The sequence below is a fragment of the Peromyscus leucopus genome, chromosome 18 (assembly GCF_004664715.2).
Source record: "Peromyscus leucopus breed LL Stock chromosome 18, UCI_PerLeu_2.1, whole genome shotgun sequence".
In the NCBI taxonomy this organism is placed as follows: Eukaryota; Metazoa; Chordata; class Mammalia; order Rodentia; family Cricetidae; genus Peromyscus; species Peromyscus leucopus.
In genome coordinates this window covers 5212567-5239636 of record NC_051078.1, presented here as the reverse complement: position 1 = coordinate 5239636, position 27070 = coordinate 5212567, and the positions used below count along the sequence as shown (strand labels likewise).

Here is a 27070-nt window from a genome sequence, read left to right as displayed (position 1 = left end):
TAGTAAGAGATATAATTGATTTTAACTACATTAGTAACCACTCTGAGTACTAATTGTCTCGATGCACAAAGTGAGAGATTGACAGGTGTCATTAAAAGAAAACACCAAAAGATATACAGCCTATAGAAATCCTCTTTTAGTTCATGTAGGTTAAAAATAAGTGAGCAAAGAAAGACACACCATGTAAATGCTAATCAAATGAAAGAGGGAGAAACTTAATCTCAAACAGAATGGATTTCACATTAAGAAAAGCAATCAGGCCTAAAAGAAGGTGAGCTACATAAAAAAAAGTCAGTTTTCCAATAGGAAAGACCACTTAATTTGTGAGGCAAATAACGGTACCATCTATAAGAACCAAAACATGAGAGTGGAAAGGAGAAATAGATGCATCAACTGTTATAAAGTCACAAACACATGAACGGACAAGCTTCCATCCACACTCCCATAAAAAAATCATTCACAAATGTTCCCATTAAGCACCTAGGTTTAACTTATTGGTGCATCTGGCTAAATATGGGCAGAATCATTTCTTTGGTTTCTTATGGTGTCTTATGTGCTTGTCCATGTCTCCCACAAAAAAAAAGTCATCAAAAAGACGATATATCCACACACTGTTTTGTTCAAAATTCTAGAATGCTCAATACTGAGGGTGAATTCTTGCCCATAAACTAAGGGCTTTAGGTAAAAAATGTTAGTGAAGGTTTGCTAATGTAGATCCCATTCTGGTGGGGATTGATACTACTTAAGGGGTCTTGGGAAGTGTATGGGTCAGTAGTATGTGGGACATCTTATTCTTTTCCTCTTAATATTGCTACTATTCTAAAAGTGTTCAAAAAATAGAGATCATTGTAAAGTCAAGTCAAGGGAAAGAGCTTCTACAGTGCAGACAATAATCTTTTGAAATATTTATGCTCACTCCGTGTGAATCCATTCAAACAAGTCGTGTGAAAAACAAACTGTACACAGTCTTTTCAGCCATCAGAAATGGTTTGTATTTTTTCATGTTGACATTAATCTTTCCATTGCCAATGATCAATTATATACATCCAGACAAAAGAGTGTCCTTACATGTGGGCTGGAGTTGGACATTGCTTTGATCAGCATAGAATAGCATAGCATTTAATGGTTCTTGAGAAAAAGCAGTTACAGGTTTCATTTCAAAAATTCAACATGAACATTAATTTTAACTTTAAGGAGCAATACAGGTTGTTCTTACATACTATAGAAATATATACGCATGTAATTTCTAATAAATAGCACATACCTGCAATAAAATTCATGAGCAGTAATAATTAAAATACAGTAACAATAGAGTACAAATAGATACAGACTTTCCTAAGTTGCATAATTCACACAAAAAGATAATCTAATTTTATTGCACCTCTTCCCACCCCTAAAAAAAAAAAGAAAACACAAAATTCAGCCAACAGGAGCATTCATGATCAAGGTCAATGTAGGAAAATAAGTAGCACCTTTAGTAATTAAAATGATTGTCAATATTTCCAGGAAGCCTAAATAGAGCATTTATGACCTTATAAAGAAAATAAAACTAATTGATAAGTACCGACAAGTTTACCTGCTGCATGTCTCAATACTTGCATAGACAGTTGGACTAAGGAAATGAAAATGAATCCCTCAAGACAGGCTATCGATTTTGTGTAGGCAAAAGACTCCAAGGCGTTTCCCATCTTATTGTTTGAAACTAGTCAGAAAATCCCCCGCAGGCCACATCATAGAATACTGTGGGACTCTTGACAATCTAGGTCCATCCATTCCATTCATTCATTTCCATGAGGAATTATTCTATGCTTGGCCCTATGGCGGGCATAAATGTTGTTATTCTGGAAACATCCTTGTCTACAAGGAGTTCATAGTCTACCTTGGAAATATATTTGAAACAGCAAGCAAAACACATTCTCACAGAAGAATTAGACATTTCTTTCAAACCTGTTAAACAGCGAAACACAGAAACTCTACCAGGTCCTTTTCTGAAACCTTTATGCCCACATGACACCACATCAGGGCAAGACTCTAGTACTCAGGAAAGTTCTCTTAAAAATGAGCTCCTCACCCAAACAATGTATTCTTGATTTAAATAAATCTACATGATATTTAACTAAAATAAAATATGAATTTCTATGAAGACACCAGTTATCTTTCATTTGGGAGTCACTTTCATACATTTATTTCCTTAATTAGGGATTGCTATATCTACAAACATTTCCAGAAATATACACAAAGATTGACTCAAAGTATAGTCACTTGCAGGAAGGCCACAGAAGAGCAGTTTATCATCTTATATTTCTAAACGTTGACAAGCATCCACACGGATTATTTTATACTTTACTTTCCAAAGGCGAGGCAGGTATGGCCATGACTTAGATCACGTAGAAAGAATTGACTGATCCTCTTAGGTGTCAAGCAAGGCTACCTTAATCTTTACTTCACTATCATAGGGAACATAGCTGGATCGCGCTCTCTAGACCAGGCTGTCTTCAAACTCATAGAGATTCACCTGGCTCTGCCTCCTGAGAGCTGGGATCAAAAGCAAGTGCTGCTATGCACAGCTGGGAATACCCATATTGATGTGATCATGTGGTGGTTTGCTCAGTGCTCATCAAGATACATAGAGAACAAAAGCACATTATGTTGCACTTGGAAATCTTGGAAGTAGCGCTTACGGCATAATTTATAATTTTACAGATTAACTCTGATGCTCAATCTCTTCAGGAATTTTTTCAAAAAGTGTGGTTATAGTATACTTTATATATGTCTTATTGATAACAAGTTATGTCTAACTTTTCCCCTCGACAATCTTAGCTCCGATTTAAAACTATGATAAGAAAACATTTATCCGAAGCATAGAAGTTGTAACAATTTTTCAAAATTTCCTTCACAAATGGAGAAATTTTCAACTTAGAAAATAATTCATTAACACGTTATACAAGAACTCTTCAAGTCAAGTGACAGTTTTAATGACTATTTGGGAAGATCCTGCTAATTTCACCTCCAACATAGAAATGATGCTACAACACTGCTGACTAAATTATGATAATTGACTTTATCATGACCAAGATAGGTAATGCTGCAGTTACCGAGGCTGTTCCCCATCACAATGTTGGCAGTTGGTTACATGGCATCCGTCTGGCTGAGTACAACCCACACACACCTGCCTGGGGAGGTGTGAAGGTCTCTCATATGCACTCGACAATCTCCTGGGCCGTGTTGGTTTATCAACACTTTTACTACAGTGGACCCTATGGCGGATGTCCCCAGTGACTGAGGCAAACACGTATCTAGTGCAGAATACTGTTTTTGAACTTTGCCAAAATGAATTCCAAACAGTCGCCACCCGTCTTCCTGAGACTTATCTCATTATGGATGATTTTGGGAGTTTGTTGTTGCTTTCTGGATGGGTATGAGAAAGAGGGCAAGTCTAGAAATGCAGGCAGAAGAGAGGTAAAGGGTGTTCTCTGACATTAAAGTTTTAATTACATTGTTGTGAGCATCCTGTTAAGTTTCTAGTTTTGCCTGGTAGAACTCATGCTAGTACTTTCCTTAACATATCTTCAGCTTCTTACAACATTGTATGAGTGATGCCCTTAATTTAAATGATGGCAGTTATTTAGGAAACAATTGAATGTTTCTTTTAAAATAAGGTCTAGGTATAGGCAAAAAGGGCAATAAAGGAAAACTTATAAATTTCTATTAGCATAATACTGGTATCTCTAGAATGACTTTGATACTACTATAATATTATATATTGTGCAAAATTTAGTAGCATATTAGTCACTATCTGTGACAAATCCAGAACTCTCTACTGTGGCAATCAGTAGATATTCTTCAAATTGTTTGTAAACTTGACTTTGCAAAGTAGGGTCGAAGAAATACATTTATATTGAATATGAAGAATTATTAAGTATGTTCCTAGGGAAAATATTTTATTAATTCTATAAGGTCATCATTGCTGACAGCAGGGCTTATCTTGTGAATAGAAATAAAAATGTTTTGGAAGTCAAAACATGGGCCCTATCTTTAATCCTGCTCTTACCCCGAGCACTGGGATACACCTAAGCAGATGTTTTAATCTGCTCTATTCTAGTACTGCAAAGTGGGGACAACTAACAAGAAATAGCTTAGAGGGGCAAGACAATGCAATCAATCAATTAAACATAACTTTGATATTTGTGTATGCAAAAAAAAAAAAACCAAAAACAAAAACTGTGTCACAAGTCAAAATACAATTGCATTCAATGTTCCAAAATCAGCATTTCAATTGGCAGCTCCTATGCCAGAAGTCTAGAATTGCTCAGACTTCAGTCAATACAATGCAGGTGGTAGACAGCAAAGGCCATCGAAACCTGCAATCTATTTTAACGAACGTGTTGTGTGTAAAGTAGATCTATCAAAAGCATTATTAGATGCATATAAAAGTAAAAATGAAATTGCAAACAACAAAACTACAGAATAAACATCGTTGCCAAATGTTTTGAAATTTCACGCTGAATTCAGTGAGATAAAAATCTTTCTGAAAAAAATGTTTCCTACTTTACCATACCCCAGTGGTCACTCATTCAGGGCTTGTTTTGCATATAAAGCTGATTTCATCCATGGCTTATTTTGTCCTTCAAATTAAAATCAGAGAAACAAATGCCAGTTTTGTGTGTAGGGAAAATTTAGTCACCGTGATGTTAATAAATTTGCGATACACGGGCCTTCTTTATTACTGCTGAATGCTGATCACTTTATTAACAAATTCTCTATGAAGACTAGAAAACAAAAGACCATGAGAACAATGACAGCATCATTGAACCACCACCACTGATGAATATTCTATGTGGAAAATGTCCAGAAGAGGAGGACAAAAACCTTAAAGACGTTTATCCAAACATTATGAAAAGAGGAAATTAGTTTAAAAAGTAAAAAAATTAAGTGGCAGCGGATGGTGGTAGGAACAGAAAACTGCTGGGACTGGAATAGGGGTGATTTTGTTCAATGTCAATGTTAATTTTGCTCAATGTAGAGACTTGTAAAAACATCATTCATAATGCTCATTACCACAAGTTTCTAAGGCTCTGTCCACCAAGGTATGAAAGCAAAGAAAGTGCAGAGAGGACGTCTAACCATATAATACTGTGTGAAGATTCAAAGTCGACTGAGTATGAACACTCAATGCAAACAAGACTAAGTTTGAATGGTAAAAACGATGGCCTCAGTCCATTGTTCATTTAAGTGTGTTGACAAAGACCACTTGTATTATTACATGGGAGCTTCTGACATGTGTGTCTCTTGGCTTTTTACCTGTGTTCTCAAACATGTGGAGGTATAAGGATGCACGGAAGTCAAATTTGTAAAATTGATAGGATTACACTCAAGGCTTAAAAAAATGTGAATGACCTTTGGAATCACAAACAGTTGTGGATACCACTGTGTTACTACTGTATCGACAAAATAGTGGGGTGCCACTGCTGCGTTGACTTCTTGAAGGTCTCAGACACTTTCAAAAATATTGGGAAAATTCCAGAAGGCAAGTGCCAACGACAAAATGATTTGCTTTGCTAGGTTCTGCCAAATCAGACTCAATTATGTATTTATCTTACCCATAGAAAAATCCACACTTGAAAGAAGTCTTCTAAGCCACAAACACCTTTCCAATCTCAGAACGCTCAACCCTAGATGGAGGAGGGCTTTTCCTATTTGTGAAGATGAGTAGTTGTTAAGTATAGGTAGTCCTTCAGGGGCGGGGGGGGGGATATTCTTATGTTGCACAAATGAATCAGACCCTCTGCATCACAGCTGAGGTCATCCACACATGATGTCATCCACAGATGACGTCATGAGGAAAACTCCATTGAGATTGATCTCCTCAAACAAGGAGGGATGCATAGGAGCTTCAACACTCTAGCCAGAGATGACAAAAGCAGAAATAGTCATGTTCCCCGTGAGACAAGTGAACAAGGAGCCTGCTCAGGGGAAGTTGAAAAGTAACCATTTAGGATATGTTTTTGCAAATAATGAAAATAAGTAGACATTGTATTAATGAACTGAATTACTTTAATCTCTCTAATCTCCTAAGTGTTTCTTGGTTCTTGGGGGTAATCCTATAAATGGGATCATCACTAAAATTCAAATGTTAATGTTCTGCAGTCAGTAATTTTTACAGTTTACATCACAGGTTGGAACAAATATAGGAATAGCTTATGTGTAATAAAGAACATTTTCATTTACTCCGTCTTCAGGGAAAATATATGACACTTGAGTCTTGTAAGTAAGCCATCATTTATAGGAGAAAATGTTTTATTAAAGCACTTTCAGCTATTATGATTATTATCTTTACTTGAGATAATTTGATAAGGGAAGTAGACAATTGGAAATTATGTTTTCCTTATAGAAAATTCAGCTGCTAATGAACCTATAGTAAATCATCATACAGATTGCAGTTAGGTCTCATTTCCCATATAAAGTTTGCTTTTTGCATTTATCTTTCTACTTGCTTTTGATACTATCAAATGTATTTGTAAACTGAGTGAATTCACTGAGGACTCTTTCTCCTTTTAGGTAAACCTAAATTTAAATTTTGGTTTGACAATATAGTATTTTTAACTCTAGGGAAATTTCCTGAGCTTACGTGTGTGTGTGTGTGTGTGTGTGTGTGTGTGTGTGTGTGTGTGTGTGTGTGTGATTATTATATCAAGGTAATGACTCCTAGTATGGCTTTGGCTTTAATATAAAAAGGCATTATGTAGGCAAAATAAATGTCACAAGTCCCTTAGCTCCTTCTTCACTTTGTATTCTCCCATTAAATTAAGACAAACATTTAGGATAATTTATTTTATTGAAGATTGGAAATAGTCTATATATGTTTATTCTTTATAAGGCATCTTTGGATAAAATGTGATTTCAGCTATTTATAACATCTATATAAAATTCTATTTATACATTTCTATGTTCTTGATTGTCATGTTGTAGGGCTGGAAGCAAGTAAGTAGACAATTACGTCCTTACAGAATACTTTTGAACATACCAAATTGAATTGTTTTACTTATTTTCTGGTACCCAGGTAGAGCATGTGCCCATTGAAGTGAAGGTGGTTAGAACACAGACCAAAAAGGGGTGCTCTACAAATCATGAATTTATAATGAGAAAACATCATGTCTTCAATGTGATACATATTACTGCCTAGCCCATTGCCTCTTCAAAAAAGGATCTAGAGAGAAGACTAGGTAAGAACAAATCCATACCTATTTATCTCTCTATGGACAATGAAGAAATAGTTAAGGTTAAATACCAATAAATGGGGAGTGCTCAACTAGCAAATGGCAAAATATGTAAACCAGCTAATGATCAGAAATTAGGAGTACTCTAGTTCCTTTTGCATAATTTTGTGATAAGTAGGTTTCAGTGGGGATTTTAATGATATTGCTTTAGTCTTACCTTGAACATCTAAAATTTGTTGTTCCTTTGTGATAGGAATGTATTCAGCCCTAAAAGTTGCAGAGAGTAGGAACAAAAGCTCTGGGACAATAGTCTTTCCTCAGTCTTTGAAAGATTTAATTGAAGCAACAAGTGTTTCAATGGGTGCAATGGACTGGGAAGAGCAAGCAAGTAGATTTATTTCTACAGTGGTTTTGTTACTGATTCAGGTGAGTTATGGCTTAATTTAGAGCATGTCTGTGACAGATATACGTACTTATAATGCCATGTTTCTGGCATGATGCTACGTACCAGGTCATGTGCTTTGCAATCCTTCCACTCCATTAAAAAAATCAATGCAATAACCATTAGAAATGAAGTGAATTAAGGCAACGGAGAAGCAGCAAAGGAAATGTAATTTGGTTTTGATTTGATTCACCAGCAATTGACGTAACTAAACCTCTTCCCAAGGAGAAAGAAAGGCACTAGAGCCCACCCACTGCATCTCCGTGAGCAGGTAGTCAGAGCACATGGGTTTTCCCGAAAATCCCATGGTCACTGCCTTACTGTTCCTCTCCTTCTGCTGTCTGATATGTATATTAGTTTAAAAAGGTATTTTCAAAGAGTGCAAGACATTCTTTTTGGAAGTGTTTATGATGGACTAGAATGACTTAGGACCACAGAAGTGAGTATGAAAGGGATAATCCTGTCAAAGGAGCTGACTCAAGATGTAGTGGAACCAAGTTAAAGGAAAGATGCTGCAAAAAGAAAGAAGAGAAAGAAAGGAAGGAAGGAAGGAAGGAAGGAAGAAAAGGAAAGAAAGAAAGGAAGGAAGGAAGGAAGAAAGAGAGAGAGAAAGAAAGAAGAAAGAAAAGACATTGTAAGTCATATGGTGTCACATGTTGTCCTGATTCATTTCCCTAGGATATTGGCACATCTTGTTTTTATTAAATAACTGAAAGTTGGAAATATTTCCATATTCAAAAAAGCAAATGTTAAATGAAGGAACACCAAATCCTTAAATGTGAACATATGAACCACATGTTTGAAGCAGTGTATACATTTTATGACAGAGTCAAACCTTTAATGTCAATGTAGTAAAAGTACAGGGTCTAGGTAGAGTCTCATAAGGAGTAAGAGTAGCACCCACCTCTACTGCAAAGAATGAAAGACAAGGACATTGTTAGAGTGGCATCACTTAGTAATAGATCACTGAGTTCTCTCTAGTCATCATAAAATTAAAAGAGACATACATGAATATTTAATTTCAGTTGATATTTATATGTAATGAAATCACAGATCTGCCAAAGTGTCTTAAGAATGATTCTGAATCCCAGGTACTTTTATGTAGGAAAATGAGAACATGCTAAATTAACCTGAGCAACAATCCTTCCACATGTCATCACTGTGTTATAAACTATATACCTACAAGTCCCCACAGCTTGTACTTCTAGACATGTCCCCCCCACCCCCACACCCCAATTTCCTGGTTCTCTGCTTAGGCAGCAGGTAGTTTAAATCAGTAGAGGGCAGAATTTTCAAGTGCTTCCTCACCCTCTATTCTACCATGAGAGATCTTCAAGGACTGAATTCAAGTCCTAGGTGTTTCTGGTTTTTGCTTTTGCTTAACTTTAGTAAAGAATTAGAAGATATTAGTGGGCTCAATAATGGCCCCTACTTTTGTCAGCTCTCTGCCTATGAATTATTCATAAGACTGAGCTTGTATCACTACTTTGGTTGGGATAAAAATAGAACCTGGTCTATATGAAAGTGTCAGTTAGGATTCTAGTTTATTTGGCTTGGATATTGCAGCACAACATTGAATCTGAATTGAGCCCTGGTTAAAAAAAGTCACCATTAAGTTGTACATTATGAGTTAAGATGCTTTTTAAATCAATAGGATTCAAGTGATTGTTCAATATCATTAAGATTTCCATTCAACTCATGTATTAGCTAAGAATTTGAGAAATTACTTGGGGAGTTGTTCTCTTATCTAGCACTAGGCACTAATCACAACCTTTTAAAGAAACTGTATGCATGGATTAAGCATGAGTGTACAGAAGTAATTGTGCAAAGGGGTCTTTTTTTTTTTTTAGCCAAGCTTACTTTACAAACATTTCTTCTTTCTTGTTGTAGAAGTTACTTACTTTTTTGAGTTAATAGCATCTTGATTTTCAACATATACTGTTATTTTAATCCATACTGTAAAACTGCACGGAAATAAAACACATTACCATTGTCTCCCTCAAGTTTTTTCTTTTACTTAAAAATGACTATAATAATATTTTTTTCAAATTCATTTATTTCTTTATGGTCTCCAGATGCTCAGTGTTTGTGTGGATATATATGTGATTCTTTGTGTGTGAAAAGAGATATAATTGTCCTCATTTTACTTCATAACAATGTCAAATAAAAAAATGAACTTTGAAGAGAGATGTTGTATAGAATTCAACATATGCTAAAGTAAGCCAGGAGCCTGGGGTGCAGATTTCATTCTACAGTTAAAAGTAAACGTCAGTGAAAGATTTAAAAATTCTTCTTTTTCCTGACAACTCCCCAAGTCAGGTATGCAAATAGGCCACTGCATGGAATTTCTGTATGCATGATCTCAAAAATCTCAGTTTCATCATTGTCTGCTGCGATCCTTTGTTCTAGCTAAAAATCTTTTCCAACACTTTGAAAGACACAAAGAAACTCATAAGTAAATTCATAAACACTGATTTGAGACGAGACTCGTGTTAAATATTACTTTCCCTTTCTCTGTCTGAGGGAGGAGTGTTCGCAGTTGAAACTTTGACAGCCACAGCATCCTCTTTCGACTTGCTCAAAGCCTCCGATTCTCTGGACGGGTAGGTGGCAGATTTCTTCTTCCTTGCTTTTTCTCTCTTCTTCTCCTTAGCAAGAAGTCTATAGTTTATGGCGTTGCCAATGAAGAGCCAGATGCCCGACAGTACCACGATTGCCCCACTGGCTATATACATGTATTTGTAGTCTTTGGTTTTATCGACCAATTTACCTACAAGATAAAAGAACTTCCTTTAAGGGAGCCCGATAAAATGACAATACAACAACGGCAAGAAACTCCTCAGACAAACTGTACTTCTCTTATTTAAACTAGCATCAAATCCCACTCCAACACAGAAAATACTGTAGATGATGCTCAATAAAGGTGTGAACAAATATCCACAGAATTGCCTTACCAGCACATCACATGTATTGAAAACTATTTCTGCCAAGAAAATGTATCATCAAGATAAATTAGGCACACATGAGTTTGTATATTAATAAATAGGAATAGGAGACATGTATTTTTTTGTATGCAGGCACGTGGCTTCATATATATTTAACTATTACTTTCTATCAGACACTTTGAGATCACTTCATTTTCCCATGTTTCTTTGTTACTTTAATAATGAAAATTGTACATTATTTTGGAAGACCCAATGGCCTTTTGTGTGGTTCACTAATGGCTGATCATTTATCTGTGCTAATCTCCCTTATCAGGACTATGAACCAATCTGACCATGATTACATGGCCAATGCCCCTGTGGACTATACTCTTTTTTTTAAAAAAAAATTTTTTTTTTCATTGCTATAGTTATCAAAATAAGGCCTGGTTGCTTTCTTTCCTTTCTTTAAAACTTATCTTTCATATATGTGTATGTGTTTCTGTGTGTGTGTGTGTGTGTGTGTGTGTGTGTGTGTGTGTGTGTGTGTGTTTATGCACATGCATTTGTGTATATCCCTTTGAAGCCAGAAGAGAGAGATGGCTCCCATAGAGAGGGAGTTACAGGCTATTGTGAGCTCCCTAGGGTGGGTGCTGGGAGCTGGATTCTGGTCCTCTGGAAGAGCAGCAAGTACTTTTAACTGTTGGGCCATCTTTCTACTCCCCAGACTGTGGACTTTTAAAAGAGGACCATCACAGCTCACCCTCTTAACCAGGGTGCAGGATGTTCTTACTCAAACTTTTCCATAGGTGTTATGCCACTTTGGAGGTCAAACACCTTCCTGGTTTTATTGAATCTGTAAACTAGCCTGGAAGAATCTATTTGGTCCCATTTGATTAGAACTATTGCCACTAAAGCTGAAGGTTAGCTGACTTTACAGCACCTTTTTTTCCCCCAGCTCACATTTAGTTTTCCTTTTTTCTCATGAAAGCATTACATTCTTAATAACTCCTAAGGACAAACTTTAATGTCGAGGATTCTCATTACTTATTACTTCTACTCCAGGTAACTTATAGACCTTCGAGTGCATCAGTTTAGTCAGAGTCTCTGGCGATTTGACTACAAAATAGTTAGCGTTAAATTGAGCTACTTGAAATATTTACCCATTTAAGAAAATTTCTCTGGTTTAATTAGAAACAATTGTAATGCACCAATCAGGGTTCAGTGGGTTTATCTTAGTAAGCATTACGCATTCATGGTTTCTTCCTCAAATTCTGTGAAAGGGTTCTGTTAGTGCAGTGGTTAGTATACTTATAAACATACAAATATAGCGGCCATGGCCTCATCAACAAATATCACTTTGGACTGCCACCTTAGCATATTTTTTAAAAGTTTGAAGAAGTTGAGCATCAAGAAATAAGGTGTGCTCTCCAGGGAAACAAACCACTCACTGTATGTAGAATAATAAAATAGTTCACCATTAAATAGATAGACAAATAAAACGCCAGACACTCCCTATTTTTCACTGCCCTCCAAAAGGTGTAGTATGGCATATGATATGTATGCAATAATTAATTTCATGTAAGAATAATAGTGATGTTACTTAGTTCATGAAGTTTCTCAGCAGAGGCAGGAGTGGCCAACTTTGTCTCTTTGATTTCAATCCCTAGAGCCCACTTAGTGTCTCTTTTGCTTGATTTAACATTTATTTTAATTCTGTCAATGATAGTCACACATAACGTTTTCCTATTTATAGATTATTATCGCTAACTCATACGCTCCAAGATTCATGAAATCGATTCTGTAAGCATGGAAAGTTAGGCATGCTGTGCAATTTTTTTATGCAATAAAATAAGCCGATTGATAAAACTAAGACCTAATGATCATCGCTCTTTTCACAACTGTGTTGTTGACAATGTGGCATTGCATTGAAAGCCCTACCATCAAAGACATTCATGCTTCTTACTAATGGAGGTGCCAGCCACACCACTAAGGTCTGACAATGACTTGGATCTCTTTCTAATCAGTAAAAAGTGGAAGATGGAATTTCAGTGATAGTATTAAGACTGAAAAAAATTGATAATGAATTTCCCATCTTCACAGGAGCTTCATGTTCTAAAGAAAACAGTTTAACAACTGACTAAAGATGTGTGAAAATTTTTATTAGCATGGCTCTGAGCACCAGGCAGGCAGGCAGACCAAGCACCTAAATGAATGAGCTCAGTATTCATTATGCATATACAAGGACTGTTAGAGATTATACCACAAATAACCATTAGTGTCACCACCATCACCATCATCAAAAACATTTAAAATCTAACACTAAAGAAGATTTTAAATTAAATCATGCATGTAATGCATTTGCCATTTGCCTTTATATTTTAAGTTTAAATTGCACAACTGTCTATCATAGTTTCCTTCCAGGAGTACTCTCAAACATATTTCAAAAGGAAGCCACAAAACAATCCATAGGAAAATCAACAAAACATAATATTTTTATAATAACCATTTTATCCTTTTTTCTCACCCTTTGTCTTCTCTGTCCTTTTTTCTCTCCCCCCCTCTCTCTTTCAGTCTTCCTTCATTCCTTTCTCCCTCCTTCCCTTCTTCCCTCCCTCCATCCCTCTCTCCCTTCTTCCCTCCCTTCCTCTCTCTCTCTTTCTCTTTTTTTTTCTTTTTGGTTTATTATCAAGACAGCATTTCTCTGTGTAGCCCTGGCTCTCCTAGAACTCAGTCTGTAGACCAGGATGTCCTTGAACTTAGAGATCCTCCTGCCTCTGCCTCCTGAGTGCTGGGATTAAAGGTGTACACTACCACCACTGGGCTATGTTTCTTTCTTTTCTTTTTTTCTTTCTCTCTTTATTTTCTTTCTTTCTTTCATAAAAAGACAAATATCAAGCCTTTTTCTCAACCTCTTGACGTGGTGGTACCTACATGTACTTGATTCCTTTAGTAGAATTTTAGAATAGACACTTCTATAGCCAACTTAGAAACCATTGCACATCTTAGAAGTCTACATGTCATCTTTGTCACTTATGAATATGTAACAGATATTAGTTACTCAAAAAACCGAACTTGAATGCATTTTCCTTCATCCTTGCATATTCTGTGTCAATGATATGAAAGTATACCTTAGGCAAAAACTCAAAATCAACATAGCTAATGTACTCTCATAAAAATACAGATTCTAATCCTTATAGGATATTATTTTATATTTCTGCTTACTTTTGTGTGAAACATGACTCTGTTCAGCAAAAACAGCTTGTGATAGAGCCTTAAAAAGTCATAAAATAATTGATGTATATAAAAATCCTAAAGTTATACTAACCATCAATCTAATTTAAGTTCATGACTTTTGTTAAGTCCAGGGTTCTAAATTTTGGGTTACAACAACCAATTATGAAAATTTAAAGCGTAAAATCCCTCCTGTCTTTTATGCAACTAGAATTATTCAAAGCATATTAATCAGTGCAAAGAACATACTTCTTCATATATATTTATGCTATTCATTTTGCTATCCTTGATGAGAAATATGCTTACCAGCAAGAGGAGGGCCGAGAAGAACAGGACAACATTCCACAATTGTGGCGAGTCCCACAGCACTGGAAAATCTGGCAGGTCCAACCAGGTCCATGAGAGTTTCAAAGAGAACACTGCTAACACTTCCAAATCCATAGCCAAAGAATATAGCGTAGACCACCAAGGCTGCGTAGGTATCTGCCAGGGGGCAGAGGAGATGGACTATGCCAGTGAACACGATCGCAAAGCTGAAGAAATACTGGATTCGTGGGCGGATTAACCTGGAGTTGGCTATTAATCCTCCACAAGGTCGAGCAAACATATCAACAAAAGCCATCACAGACAACAATAAAGCTGAGTTATATTCGTCCACTCCTTTGTCTTTAGCATATGGAGCCAAGAATATAATAGGGGCAAAAAACCCTAGAAACATAATGACATTTCCAGATAGGTAGATCAAAAATCCTCTATGCTTAAAAAGGCTGAAATCTAAAAACCTATTAATCTGTTCTGCTGTTGACATCTTGCTGGCTTTCTTCATATTTGCATCATGTCTTGAACCAACCTTACTTTTAGACTTCGACTTACGTGGGATTTTCTGGACCGGTCTCATGAGGGCCCCAGCCACACAAGAGTGCAAAAATATGCCTCCCAAAATCAGGAAGCTTCCCTTCCAGCCATAATTGTTAAATAGATACTGATTGAAAGGGGCCAGTGTGCTTAAGAAAACAGGACTTCCAGCCATGGCCAAGCCATTCGCCATGGGGCGCTTCCTGTAGAAGTACTTTCCGATTATTGTTAAGGCTGGTTGCAGGTTGAACGCTAATCCTAAACCTGAAACACAAAACCAAAAACAATAAATAATACAAACGCATTATAACACTCACCAAATAACCCTCAAAACATTCACTATGGAGAATAAGGCAATCAGACATGCAGCCGTGAATCCCAATCTTTGAGGATTACAAATGGAAATATAATTGAACAACAACAAAAAAAAAAAACTAAATTGGTTTTCATAACTAAACAGTAAGAATGTTTTCAGAGTCCTTTGTTTTAAAGCCAGAAATAAGACTGGGAACTACTGAGGTATGAAAGAAATACCATAAAATAGGCTGTAACAATTCATATAAAATTATGAATTCTTAATCAGACTAGTATAATCCCACAGATAAATTAACCCCTTCCTTCTCATGCATACTTCTATGCAAAAAAAAAAACAGGCTAGATTTGTTTCTAGTGAGATTTAAAGATGAGGGTACTCTGCTATTGCAGTAAAATTATGGACAGACTAAAAAAGTCACAATTTTTAACAATCTTCTACCTTCTCATAAATATTCCTTTCAACACCATGTAATAATAAAACAGGTAAATAAGTTTATTCCATTATTTCATTCCACATCCATCACATTCTAAATTTAGTATCTAGAGATCTACAAATGGGCTGAGTAAAAAATTTTGGAATATATTTTATTTTAGGGAGTTTTAGTTTTAGTTTAGTTTTAGTTTTAGCATATTATGGTGGGCCACGTTCCCACTATAATATGCTTAGCAGTGTTAGTTCCACCTTTGAGAAACAAATTACTTCTTGCAGATCACCCAGACATGATACTATTCAGCAGTATAGATGACCAGTTCTTTGAAAAGCATATAAACTGATTTATGTAAACTATCTCTTTTACTACATTAGCGTTGGTACTATTCTATATGTAAAGGACTATTAAGGTAAAAATTTGGATGAATTGAAGCCATGTTGCTAAGTGTTTAAGTACTCAACTTCTGGGATATGCAATGCTAAGTACAAATACTCCAACCCTTGATGACATTTTCTGAAATAAGTTCTCTAAAAGCCATGGAAGAAACCAAAGCTATAATTTAGGTAAAACAGGCTGCAACTCCTCATGCGTTCCCTTAAACACACCACTGAGATATGCAGACTGGGAATCATTAGACTGATGCTCATCAGTTTATGGGCAGGTAGCTTGTAAGCAGAGGAAGCTGAATTAAAAACCTATGTATTGGTTTTCTTTTATCTTTATTAATTTTCTCCCTGAACAAAGAGGAAGACTTTTTGCCTTTAGATGTTATGTCAAGGTAAGTGATATACACTTGTTCATTTTAGAGACAGCAATGTCACCAAGATCCAAACACACGAAATTGTGTTGGAATAGCAATGATGTTACTGTATAGGAATTTTCTAGTATAGGAACATCAAAACCATGGCCTCTGTACTCTAGCCTCTTTCTTTTCTCTGGTGAGACAGAAGATAGTCAGGATGTGTTTATAAAGGAAACACAGATACTCTCTCCACAACAGTAATGCTTAGCTTCAATATGTAATACTTAGATTTAATGTTTAAACAATCAAAAAAAGTGTTTTGCTGTATAAAAAGTCAGAGTAACACAGAGTGGTTACAAATACAGACATTTATTATCATTATTATTGTAGATCTTTGTTTTTATTGTTCTCAGTATGTAGCCCAGGTGGGTCTTGAACTCACTGTAGAGCTCAAACTAACATTGGACTCAGACTCTCTTGCCTCAGTTTTCCTAGTGCTGATTTTATAAGCTTGAACTAGGATGTCTGCTGCACAGTAGCCTGTAAAACCTACCTGTTCTCTTCAACAAATGGTTTACATGTATAAATTGAGATGGGTCTTAACTCAAAAAACGAGACAAGAATGTTAATTTAGCCTTATTGGCCATTTTTTTTCCCTTAAAACACGGAATGTAGATTTTTAAATAAAATTTATTGACAAGGAAAATAAAAGTGGTGCTCTTCAAATATACAGTTTAGGTCGGGTTAGTGAAAAGGACTCTCTCATGAGGCACAGCCATGTCAAATGCCAGGTTTGTGTGAGTGCTCATAAGCAGGTAATTTCAGTAAGAGAAACCTAGATTAAAGACTAACGAGCTCTCTCTCTGTCACTCATCAAAGCATAGCTGGTAGTAATTTTACCATGGGTGTTAAATCACCACTATCCCCAAATATGTGTTTGACAGCATTTTTAACTTATCATTAGTGGTAAGTCAAATACTCTAGGCCAGAATAAAAATGTGTTTTATAAGTGAAGTCGTTGTACTAGGAAGTATTCACAAGACTCAACAATTAAAAAGTGACCAAGTCAAAAACAACCAAGGCTTCTCCTGTTCCCATATCTGTAGGATGACATGTGGCCAAATTATAACCTTTAAAAATCACTTCTTAAAATGAAACGTGTAGCCCTACTGCAAGCAGTATTTTAATGCATCAGATAAAAAGGCCCCAGAATAGACTTGTTTTCTAAAAACAAACTGAAACAAACCATGAAGAATTTGTATCTTCCTCATCCTTTTCAAACTGTCCCGATGAGGAGAGAACCTGACTTACCTCCTATAAAGCCAACCGTGAGATAAAGTTGTATCACGCTGTTACTGAAGGAAGCCAAGATCATTCCGGTACAGCATAACAACCCTCCAACTATCACCACTGGCCGGCTGCCGTAGTTATTCACCAGGATACTGCTGACGGGACCTGAGGCAGACAAGTGATTGACACAATACGGTTTTATCCTTACTATCTCTGTTCTGAATGCAGAGAAAGTGAAGTTTAGCGATCAAGATAGATTGGTTCGCATGTAATATAATTAGGCTCCAACATTTCACACAGACTGATTTGTTTTTCACTTTTGTTTTGCATTACATTTTTTTTGAGATGGAAGTCTCAAATTCTTGGACTAGGGTGATCTTTCCTTCCCAAAGGCCTGATTATCTGGGACTAGAAGAAAGCATGACTGTTTCCAGCTGATGAGGGATTTTTATTTACATTATAAAGATTGATTTTATTTTAGTATTTGTGTAGTGTGTGTGTGTGTGTGTGTGTGTGTGTGTGTGTGTGTGTGTGTGTGTGTAAAGGCCATAAGAGGCAATCAGATTCCTTAGAGCTAGTGCCATCAAATGTGGGTGCTGGAGGAACCAAACCCAGGTCTCTGCAAGACCAGTAAGTGCTCTTAACTGCTGAGCCTAATGCTCCAGTCCCTTTCAGTTTTTTTTAACCATGTTATAAAAACACATGAAAATAAATTGGAAACATTTAACATGTATAGTTTTTAAGACTGACACCAATCAAATGTAATGCAAAAGCTTTCAGTGGAACACAGCCAAACAAGCCTCAAACATCTCTAGAATGATGACAAATTTTTGTTACAAAAAATCTGGGTATTATACACAGCTTTAGTCTATATTTCTGAAATAATGTATGTGTATGTATATGTCATTAACCAGAGTTCAAGTTGTGAATTACACACAAATATGGCTTTTCTTTAGTACCATATTTTATTGATTCTTCCTTTTTAAAGATAGTATTCTTAAAATTGTGTGTATGCAGTGCATGCATGTATGTGTGTGCATGTCTGTGTGTGTGTGTGTGTGTGTGCATACACGCACATGGACACAATGCATGCATGGATATATGCATGTCAGTGCTGCTGCACTCAGAGATTCAGGTTCCTGGGGGCTGGAATTGCCTCTGAGCTATCGTTTCTTTGAGACAGGGTTCCTCTGTGTAGTATTGGAGTCTGTCCTGGATCTTGCTCTGTAGACCAGGTTGGTCTCAAACTCACAGAGATCAGCCTGGCTCTGCCTCCCGAGTGCTGGGATTAAAGGCATGTGCCACCAACGCATGGCGCCTCTAAGCTGTCTTTCAAGCCCATACTTCCTTCTTTTAAGATTTTGATTCTTGCTGGTCCATACCAACCACACCACCACTGGTATAGCTGTCATGCTACCCATGCTTGGGTTTTGCATCACCCATTCCATGATTTGCATGACCATGAACAGTCACTCACACATCAACTGTGGAAAAATGAATCCTGACTTTGCCCAAAAGCTCTTTGTGTGACCCATTCTGTTAACAGCACTTAAGCAGCATGGAAGCTTACAGAATGAGTGCAGCTTCCTCCAGCTGCCCTTGGTAGGAGGTAATCCTACCTCCCTGGCAAAGAGAACAACCAGGTCTGAGTCTGGGACCCAGAGGGAAGGAGCTTCAGGAATAGCTTACACCATTTATTGAACATATCTTTTCCAGTGCATTTGGGTAGATGTACATGCAAGTAAAAACCAAACGAACAAACAAAAATAAAAAAACAAACAAAACAGAAAAAAACAACTTGTGAATAATTAAGATCGCTAAAATCATGCACATCTAATTGAGTGCAGGGAAGCTGTCTTAAGTATTATAAAATGTAAGTTCTGAGTATTAAAGCATTGTGTTTTGCTTTAGTGCTCAGTATTTCTGTCTCTCAAAACACTAATGCAACTTAATAAGTAAACTCAGATGTGATGAAAGTCCATTTCCCACAATCTGCCGATGCAGAAACTATTTCCTTTGACATCTCTTCCATAACTTAAAATTATGTTTCACCTGATACTAGGAATACTGCTTAAGGGAAATAAAATACAACATTAGGTCAGAATTGCCAGCCAAAATTGGATCTAGAAAAATAAACTTTTAACTTGTAGTACAATTTCAATTTTTGCTAAATCTGATCATGCTGCATTTGAAAATATTTATGTGGATAAAGTTAACACATACTGCAATTCAGTTATCATTATGCTCACATTCTTTCATGCAATTGAAATTAAATTCATTCAATATAATTAGTCACAATGTAGTTTTCAAAAAAGATAACTAAAAAAAAGATAAAATCTTATATTTAAAGTAGCAGACAAGAAAACATTTTTAAAAGACTTAACAGAATGCAGATATTCCAAAACTATGGGGCTGGGAAACAAGAATAAAGGAAAAAACGATTAAGACAAGTGAAAACCACCATTGTGTCCCTAATATGGTAAAGTCCCTTGAAGATGTGATAAGAACAAAAAAAAATTACATATTACATAATACATAATATGATCCTATTATATAGTATAAAACATTATTTTTGGAAGGCATATAGCAAAATTAAAATAATTTTGAGTGAAAAGGAAGGAAAAACAGAATAAATTGGTCATTATTATTAAACTCAGGTGTAGATGATTCATAAAGAATTATTCCTATTTCTTTTCTCAAAATTAGTTAACTGACTCAGTTTAATTCAGCTTAATTGGATTGAGTTCAAGACATCATTACTCAAGCTCTCGGGATAAAGCCAACTGACTTACATAAAGAATAAAATAATAAGCAAAACATGCTAGAATCTTAAAACTAATATAGCTCTTCTATTGTGTATTCCATTTTTCTGTGTGATGACTGAATAACTAACTTATGGACAAATTCATTATAATTCATTACTATATTCCTAAGTATCTTTGCCTAAATTGAACAATTATAAAATTGAACTGAAGCTGTGAATCACCATTTAATTTGTAATCTATGGCAAATGATAGATGCACAGTAGTATTCCATAATTAGTGATTAGTAACAGGATAGCTAAATCAGACTAGTCTGTGTAAATGTGTGTGTGTTTGTGTGACATTTACCACCTTTTACAAATATGGTATTTACTTTTCGTTTGGGGAATCTGATGTTTTGGTACACTCAGTGGTACACACCTGCAAAAACTGCCCTTGAGACCAGCTCACTAATAAAAAGCACTCAATACCAACCCTCTAATCAGCTTCCTGGTAGACAACTCTTCATGACTCTTCCATTTCTCAGGTACCATTATGTTCCTTCTCAGGTCTTTGATGGGATTGAAGACTAGCAGTTATAGTTACAACTTAGTATATATAATATCTTAGATAGAACATATTAAGAATTAGATTCAGGTTCTTTAAGATAGGACACCTTTTGGAATGATCTTTAACATGTCATTTATCTATGCTCTATACTTCTCTGGATTTTATTATGTGTTTCTTGCTTGATATTGTTTGCATTGGTTGTAGTTCCATCTTATCTAGATCATTATCCCTCATTATTCCTGGACAATATTTGATAACCATTCCCTTGTATATAGTCTTGTACTAGTTTAGAACCTTCTTATTTAGAAAAAAAGGGAGAGATGTAGTGGGTAGCCATTCCAGCTTGGATCTGGAAGTTCCAACCCCCATTGAGACTCTGGCAACTGCCATGCCTATGAGGCGGGGCCAAGGGAGGCATGTGGAGACCTGAGACCTGGATGGGAGAGCGCTCTCTCTGTTCCTGGACCCTAGACAGTGGAGGTTGACTGAGCAGAGCTCCAGAGAACACCGCTGGACTGCGATACACTTTCCCCAGACCCCCGTAATCTACCTATTCCTTCATTTGTAAGTCACCCACTAAATAAATCTTCCTTTTAACTACATGGAGTGGCCTTAATAATTTCACCAATATGAAACACTTAGTGTGATTCCATTGAAAGGAAAGGAAACCTGGTAAGTGTGGACCTGATATTCTCTCTACTTTATCTATGTGCTATCCCTTTCCTGGTTTGACTTCATGTGTCTTTGCCATAATATATCAAAGCCACAACAAAGAATTAGCCTCACAGGTTAGCTGGGTCTTGTGGATCTTTTGAGTGAATTGCTGAAGCAGAAAATTCTCTGAGTCTCTGAACACAACTGGCCCTCCCATAGCAAAGCTCAGGTATAATCTACATCTATAAGAACGAGTCTGTTTCATACATTGTTACGTTTTGTAAACACAGATTCAACGCTCTCCCTCACTCTTGTTTTTTTTCCCCCCTCTCCATAAATAAGAGTACATGATAAAGTCTATGGGAAAATTTGGAGTGCAAAATAATAAATGTTTCAAAAAATATACTTGATCAAATCTACAGCCAGGAATTGGATGGAATGGAGCATCAATTGGAACGATATAAAATTTTAAACACACGATAAACACTAACAGAAGAAGTGATAAAATATTGTAATTTATTTTTTTTTATTTGCAATATTTCAAATTTGAATTTGTGGTATTCTGGCAAATGAAAGGAGGCTAAGCAACTGCGTAGGACTCAAAGAAGTTATTTGCAATTATGGAAATGCACCTAAGTTCACTACAGTCCTATTTTCAAAACAACAGCTTTTATATGTGATGTATTTTTCAAAGAGGTATTTTGAATTAGCAAGCATTTCAAGTGCCCAGATAAGATGAAGATATTTGAATGAAGGTTTTGAGTAACTGTAGATACCAAGGAAAGGGATTAGCATGGTATGTAATAACTGATACATAATGGGGATGGGGGTCGTAGAAGGCGAGATGGCCATAACTCATCCTTTGCATTCACCGTTCCCACTGTTTTCTTTCCCCTCCCTCTCCTTCTTTCCCTCCCTCCCTCCCTTCCTCTTCCCCTCCCCCCACTCTCCTTCTCTGTCTTCCCTCCCCCCCTCTATCTCTGTCATTTTTATGATCTATGTATGAACATTTCTCTTTCTGTGTGTGGTTTACTTCTACTATTGTCCACAGGTGTGAAAATTGAGAAAAGATAACCTTCTAAGGCCATATTTAATATACCTTTATCTTTCATTAAATTTGAAGAATAGTAATAATGCCTGTTAAAATACCTGTGTTTAAACTATTCTCACATATTTAATAATATTGTCTCTTATGTCCTCACTTGATAAGACATAATTATATAATTTACTTTTCAGCATCTCTTTTACAAACAATCCTCAGATGCATTTAAAGTGTTTATTTGACGCTAACAAAAAGTAAATTGGATATTGCAAGTGGGTTCCCATTTTTGGTAATTAAGTTACATGAAGCTAGTTTTGAACACATTGAATGAGGTAAGGTTGCATCTCTAAGGTGTTCACAAATACACACTCGAAACATATGAGAATATAAACCTTTAATCATGAATAATTCTTTGACCTGTGCATGGGTTTGCTTCACCTGCCATAACAGAATTCCAGACACATTGTGGCTTAAAGAACAGAAATTTATTTCTACAGATGGGAAGTCCAAGCTCTGAGTGTGAACGAAGTACATTTCACCTTCAGTCCTTTGTGTGCCATCACACCGTGTGTCCATATGTATCCATCAGGAAACGGAGAGCTCCCTGCTGTCTCATTAAAACACTTATCCTCTCAGTTTAGAACTCCAAAATATACAGCCTCTTACTCTTCCTTAGTAACCTCATTTCCAAATATCACCATGTGGAAGTTGGGATTTCCAAAAGAAATTTTGTAGGAAAAACATTCGTTTCTAACAATACAGGTATACATATTAATTATTCTCTTTAAAATTATGATTTTTTTGTTGCTTTGTGTTAATGGATGTTTGCCTGCATAGATCCATGTGCACCTTGTGCAGGTCTGGTACCTGCACAAACCATGAGACACCATCAGAAAGCCCCTGGATCTGGAGTTTTAGGTGCTTGTGAACCACATGGGTGCTGGGAACTGAAGCCATTTCATCTGCCAGAGCGCAGAACTCTTGACATCAGAACCATCTCCCCAGCCCCACTTTCCCTGTCTTTTATGGGTACACAGCATTAAAATTAATTGCGTCTAAATGATAAAAATGCAGTGGTCTATGATTTGTAAGTTCTGGTAAATGTTTTTAGTCAGCTCCGAAGTAGAGAAGTTCAGTGACTGGAAACAGCACTTTAATAAAATGGGTGGATTATAAGTCTATATTTTCACAAACAGAGAGAAAGATTGTAGAAAATAGTTATTTGGTGGATCATTACAAATAATTGTTTTTTTGTTTTTTGTTTTTTTTTTTTACTGTATCACTAACAAACTTCTGGTAAGTTAAAGATTTGATTGACATGACCAATGAAGTCAAATATTCTCCATTGTCTTCAAAGTCTGAGTTGAACAATTATGCAGCAACTGCCTTTATGAAAAACAAAAGGAAAGTTTGTATCTGCTTACCCACTAATAATGACTACCTACCTAGGCTACAAAGAAGAACTAGCCAGGCTAGGTAAGACACCTTAGCAATTAATCTACCATTCTTTGACACTTCTCTCTTTCAGTTAAATCTCCTGTGACATTATTATATAATTCCACTAGTATAGGAGAGTTAGGGTCTAGTAGCCCACAGTAATTTCAATAATAAGGTGTGGATGTAATGTTTTTGAAAAGAAAGAAAACTAAAAGTACAAACTAAAAAAAAAACAGAAACAGCAAACTCAGAAAAGGATGAATGAAAATTTATTACCTTTTTATTTTAGAAAAAAATTACTATTTCTGTTTGTGCAAATATTTGTAACGATGAAAAAGTTCTAAGTAGAATTGTTAGTCACGTTTTCATACTTGGGAGCTTTTAACTGTAAAGGTACCTGTAATGGAAATTTTGCAGTATTGGTGGTTAATGTTTACATGTGGTTAAAATGATATACAGGTTGGAACATAGTTTTACAAAGCATTGCAGATTTCAGAAATCTGTAATAAATTTTATTCAATTCATAATGTGTCATAACGATGCAACAAAGCACCCATATATGAGGAGGAGTTCCTGCCTTCTCCACAGCATGCTGGCATGTCACATACAAGAGGGAAACGTCTCAAATATGCTAGGGGCTGGGGGCATAGGTGGTCAAAAGTTTGCACAGAAAACAATAGCCCTGGTGCTGAGTCAAATTATACTAAAGAACAATTGAGCAGGGCTTAAGTGTACTGTGTACACTACCTACATGGCCATAGCCCAGAGAAGGCAGTGAAGGAAAACACAAAGATGAAGCCCTAAGAAAATACAAGTTATATAACCAGCATGCTCACCTGCGATGTGTGAGGATTGTCTACTCCTTCTACAAAATGAAAATATTTCATCTTCTCTGAATAAGAAGGAAAACTAACCACAGACACCTGTGAACTTATTTTCAGAGTGTCGATGCCAAGAAATGTCATATACAAACCTTTGAAAAAGCATGAAGCCCTATCACAAGTCTCTTTGAAAATTTTGGTGTCAGGATTTCCATAGAACTCTGCTCAGGCTCCAGAACAACTTGTTTCTTGTTTTTAGGAGGAACCCATGTTTTCACAGGAATAGTTACTAGTTAATGTAGAATGACAGATGATAGACATTTATTGATATACACATTGGCTCTAAACTTCCTTTTTAAAATGAATTTTCATTTTGATTTTTCTAAGATTTTAATATAATTACATCCTTTTACTCTTCCTTTTCCTCCCTGCAAACTCTCTCATGCTACCCCATCTTTCTCTCTTTCAAATTCATGGTCTCTTTTTAATTGTTATACACACACATACACACACACACACACACACACACACACACAGCCTATATAATATTAATTGCATGCAATTAAATATAACATAACCCCAATACCTAAGGCTCAGGGATCATTGTAGAAGAGAGGGTAGAGATATGCTACCTATGATGCAAATTAAACCGTACTAAGGTTTGTCATTGTCATGATTACTAAAGAGAAAAGTTAAATAATATGCTGTTAGCCAAAGAGTAAAAGTAATAGGAGAATTCAGCACATATTCCAAACATACCAAAGAGTAAAGTATTGTTTTCTGTAGTTGTTATAAAACAGATTAATAGAAATAGTGCCAAAGTCAGACAGGTTTTACAAGGCGCACACCAAACAATGAAACATATGCATATCAAAAGCAGAAGGTTTATGAACTGAAATATTCCAAAAATCATAAACCTATTGCTGGACCCCAAAACCCTAGAAAACTGTAAACCCAAAAAATTCAAACCAGACCCCTAAATATTATAACCACACAGTCAACAATAGTTGCATGTTCTATGTGATTCACCCCCATTTTGCTGCATTATCTTGAAGGCTGCCCTAATCCAGAACTTCAAATATTCAGTCTGCAAACACAAGTGTGGCACATCATATTTTCAGGACACATTAATATTTTTAAGTGGATCAAATATGAAAATCTCAGGCTACTTCTCTAAAATATCCTCAGTTGTATATTTAATGAAATAATCCGTGTATTGATATCCAATATTTAATTAATGATAATGAAGGCATTAGACAATTGGCCATGTGTGTGTGTGTGTGTGTGTGTGTGTGTGTGTGTGGTTTATGTGTGTATGTATGGGTATCTGTGTATGTATATATGGGCCTGAAGGTACATGTGCATATGTGCATGCATTTGTGAACATGAAGGTCAGAGTTTGATGTCAGATGTCTTTCTCAAATGTTTTCCACTTTGACTTTTGAGACAGGGTCTCTCACTGACCCTGCAGCAAACTGATTTGGGAACCTTAACCAAACAACTAACTCCAAAGATACTCCTGTATCAATTTTCCTAATACTGGGGTGCTATGGTCATAACACCTTGACTGGCTTTTGACATAAGTGCTTAGTGTCTAAAAGCAAATGATAAAATCATAGCTAAAAGTGATCTACAGAGTAATAGTTTGAGGGAAACATCTGTGTAGTTTGCTTATATTCCTTTCTATTGCCACTAGCCTGAAGAAGTGGCCCTGGGATGTGATTCAAATTCCATTCAGTGAGCAATGAAAAGGATATAGATTTAGTGATTGGAAAATGCTTCTGATAATCTAGTGTAAAGAACAGATCTTAACAGATAGGTAGATAAGGGAGTAATTATGTAGATGTGAAGAGAGACTGCCTTAATAATACCGCAGATATTCTTCACATCTTATCATATATACTGTAAGATACTTGCTTAGTTTCATTATTCTGGGAAAAGATAAATTTTGTAGCTGCAGAGTTTTCTCTCCAGGTCCCGCCAAGCCCACTTATAAAATAAGTCCACTTATAAAATAAATACACAGACGCTTATATTATTTAAACTGTATGGCCTAATGGCTCAGGCTTCTAGCTATCTAGTTCTTAAATCTTAAATTAATCCATTTCTACAAATCTATACCTTGCCACGTGGCTTGTGGCTTACCAGCATCTTCACATGCTGCTTGTCATGGCAGCGGCTGGCAGTGTCTCCCTCCGCCTTCCTGTTCTCTCATTTCTCCTCTCTGTTAGTCCTGCCTATACTTCCTGCCTGGCCAATTATTGAATCAGAGCAACACATTTGACAAACAGACCATCCCACAGCAGTTTCATTTTACTAGCTCATAGTCACAAGAAGATACCCACAGTTAACAATTAA

At 36.2% G+C, this 27070-nt stretch overlaps 1 protein-coding gene across 9 annotated transcripts in view; it reads right to left on the bottom strand.

The window, feature by feature from the left end:
• Positions 1-968: 968 nt before the first annotated feature.
• Slc16a7 (solute carrier family 16 member 7) overlaps positions 969-27070 on the bottom strand; it is a 160252-nt gene continuing 134150 nt past the window's right edge. For all 9 annotated transcript variants that reach the window (XM_028886299.2, XM_028886298.2, XM_028886297.2 and 6 more), the window contains 3 exons: positions 17469-17612; positions 14121-14933; positions 969-10429 (listed from right to left, as the gene is read on the bottom strand). In XM_028886299.2, coding sequence (XP_028742132.1) covers positions 10152-10429; positions 14121-14933; positions 17469-17612 — 1235 coding nt within the window. In that variant the 3' untranslated portion in view covers positions 969-10151. The remainder of the gene's footprint in view (positions 10430-14120; positions 14934-17468; positions 17613-27070) is intronic.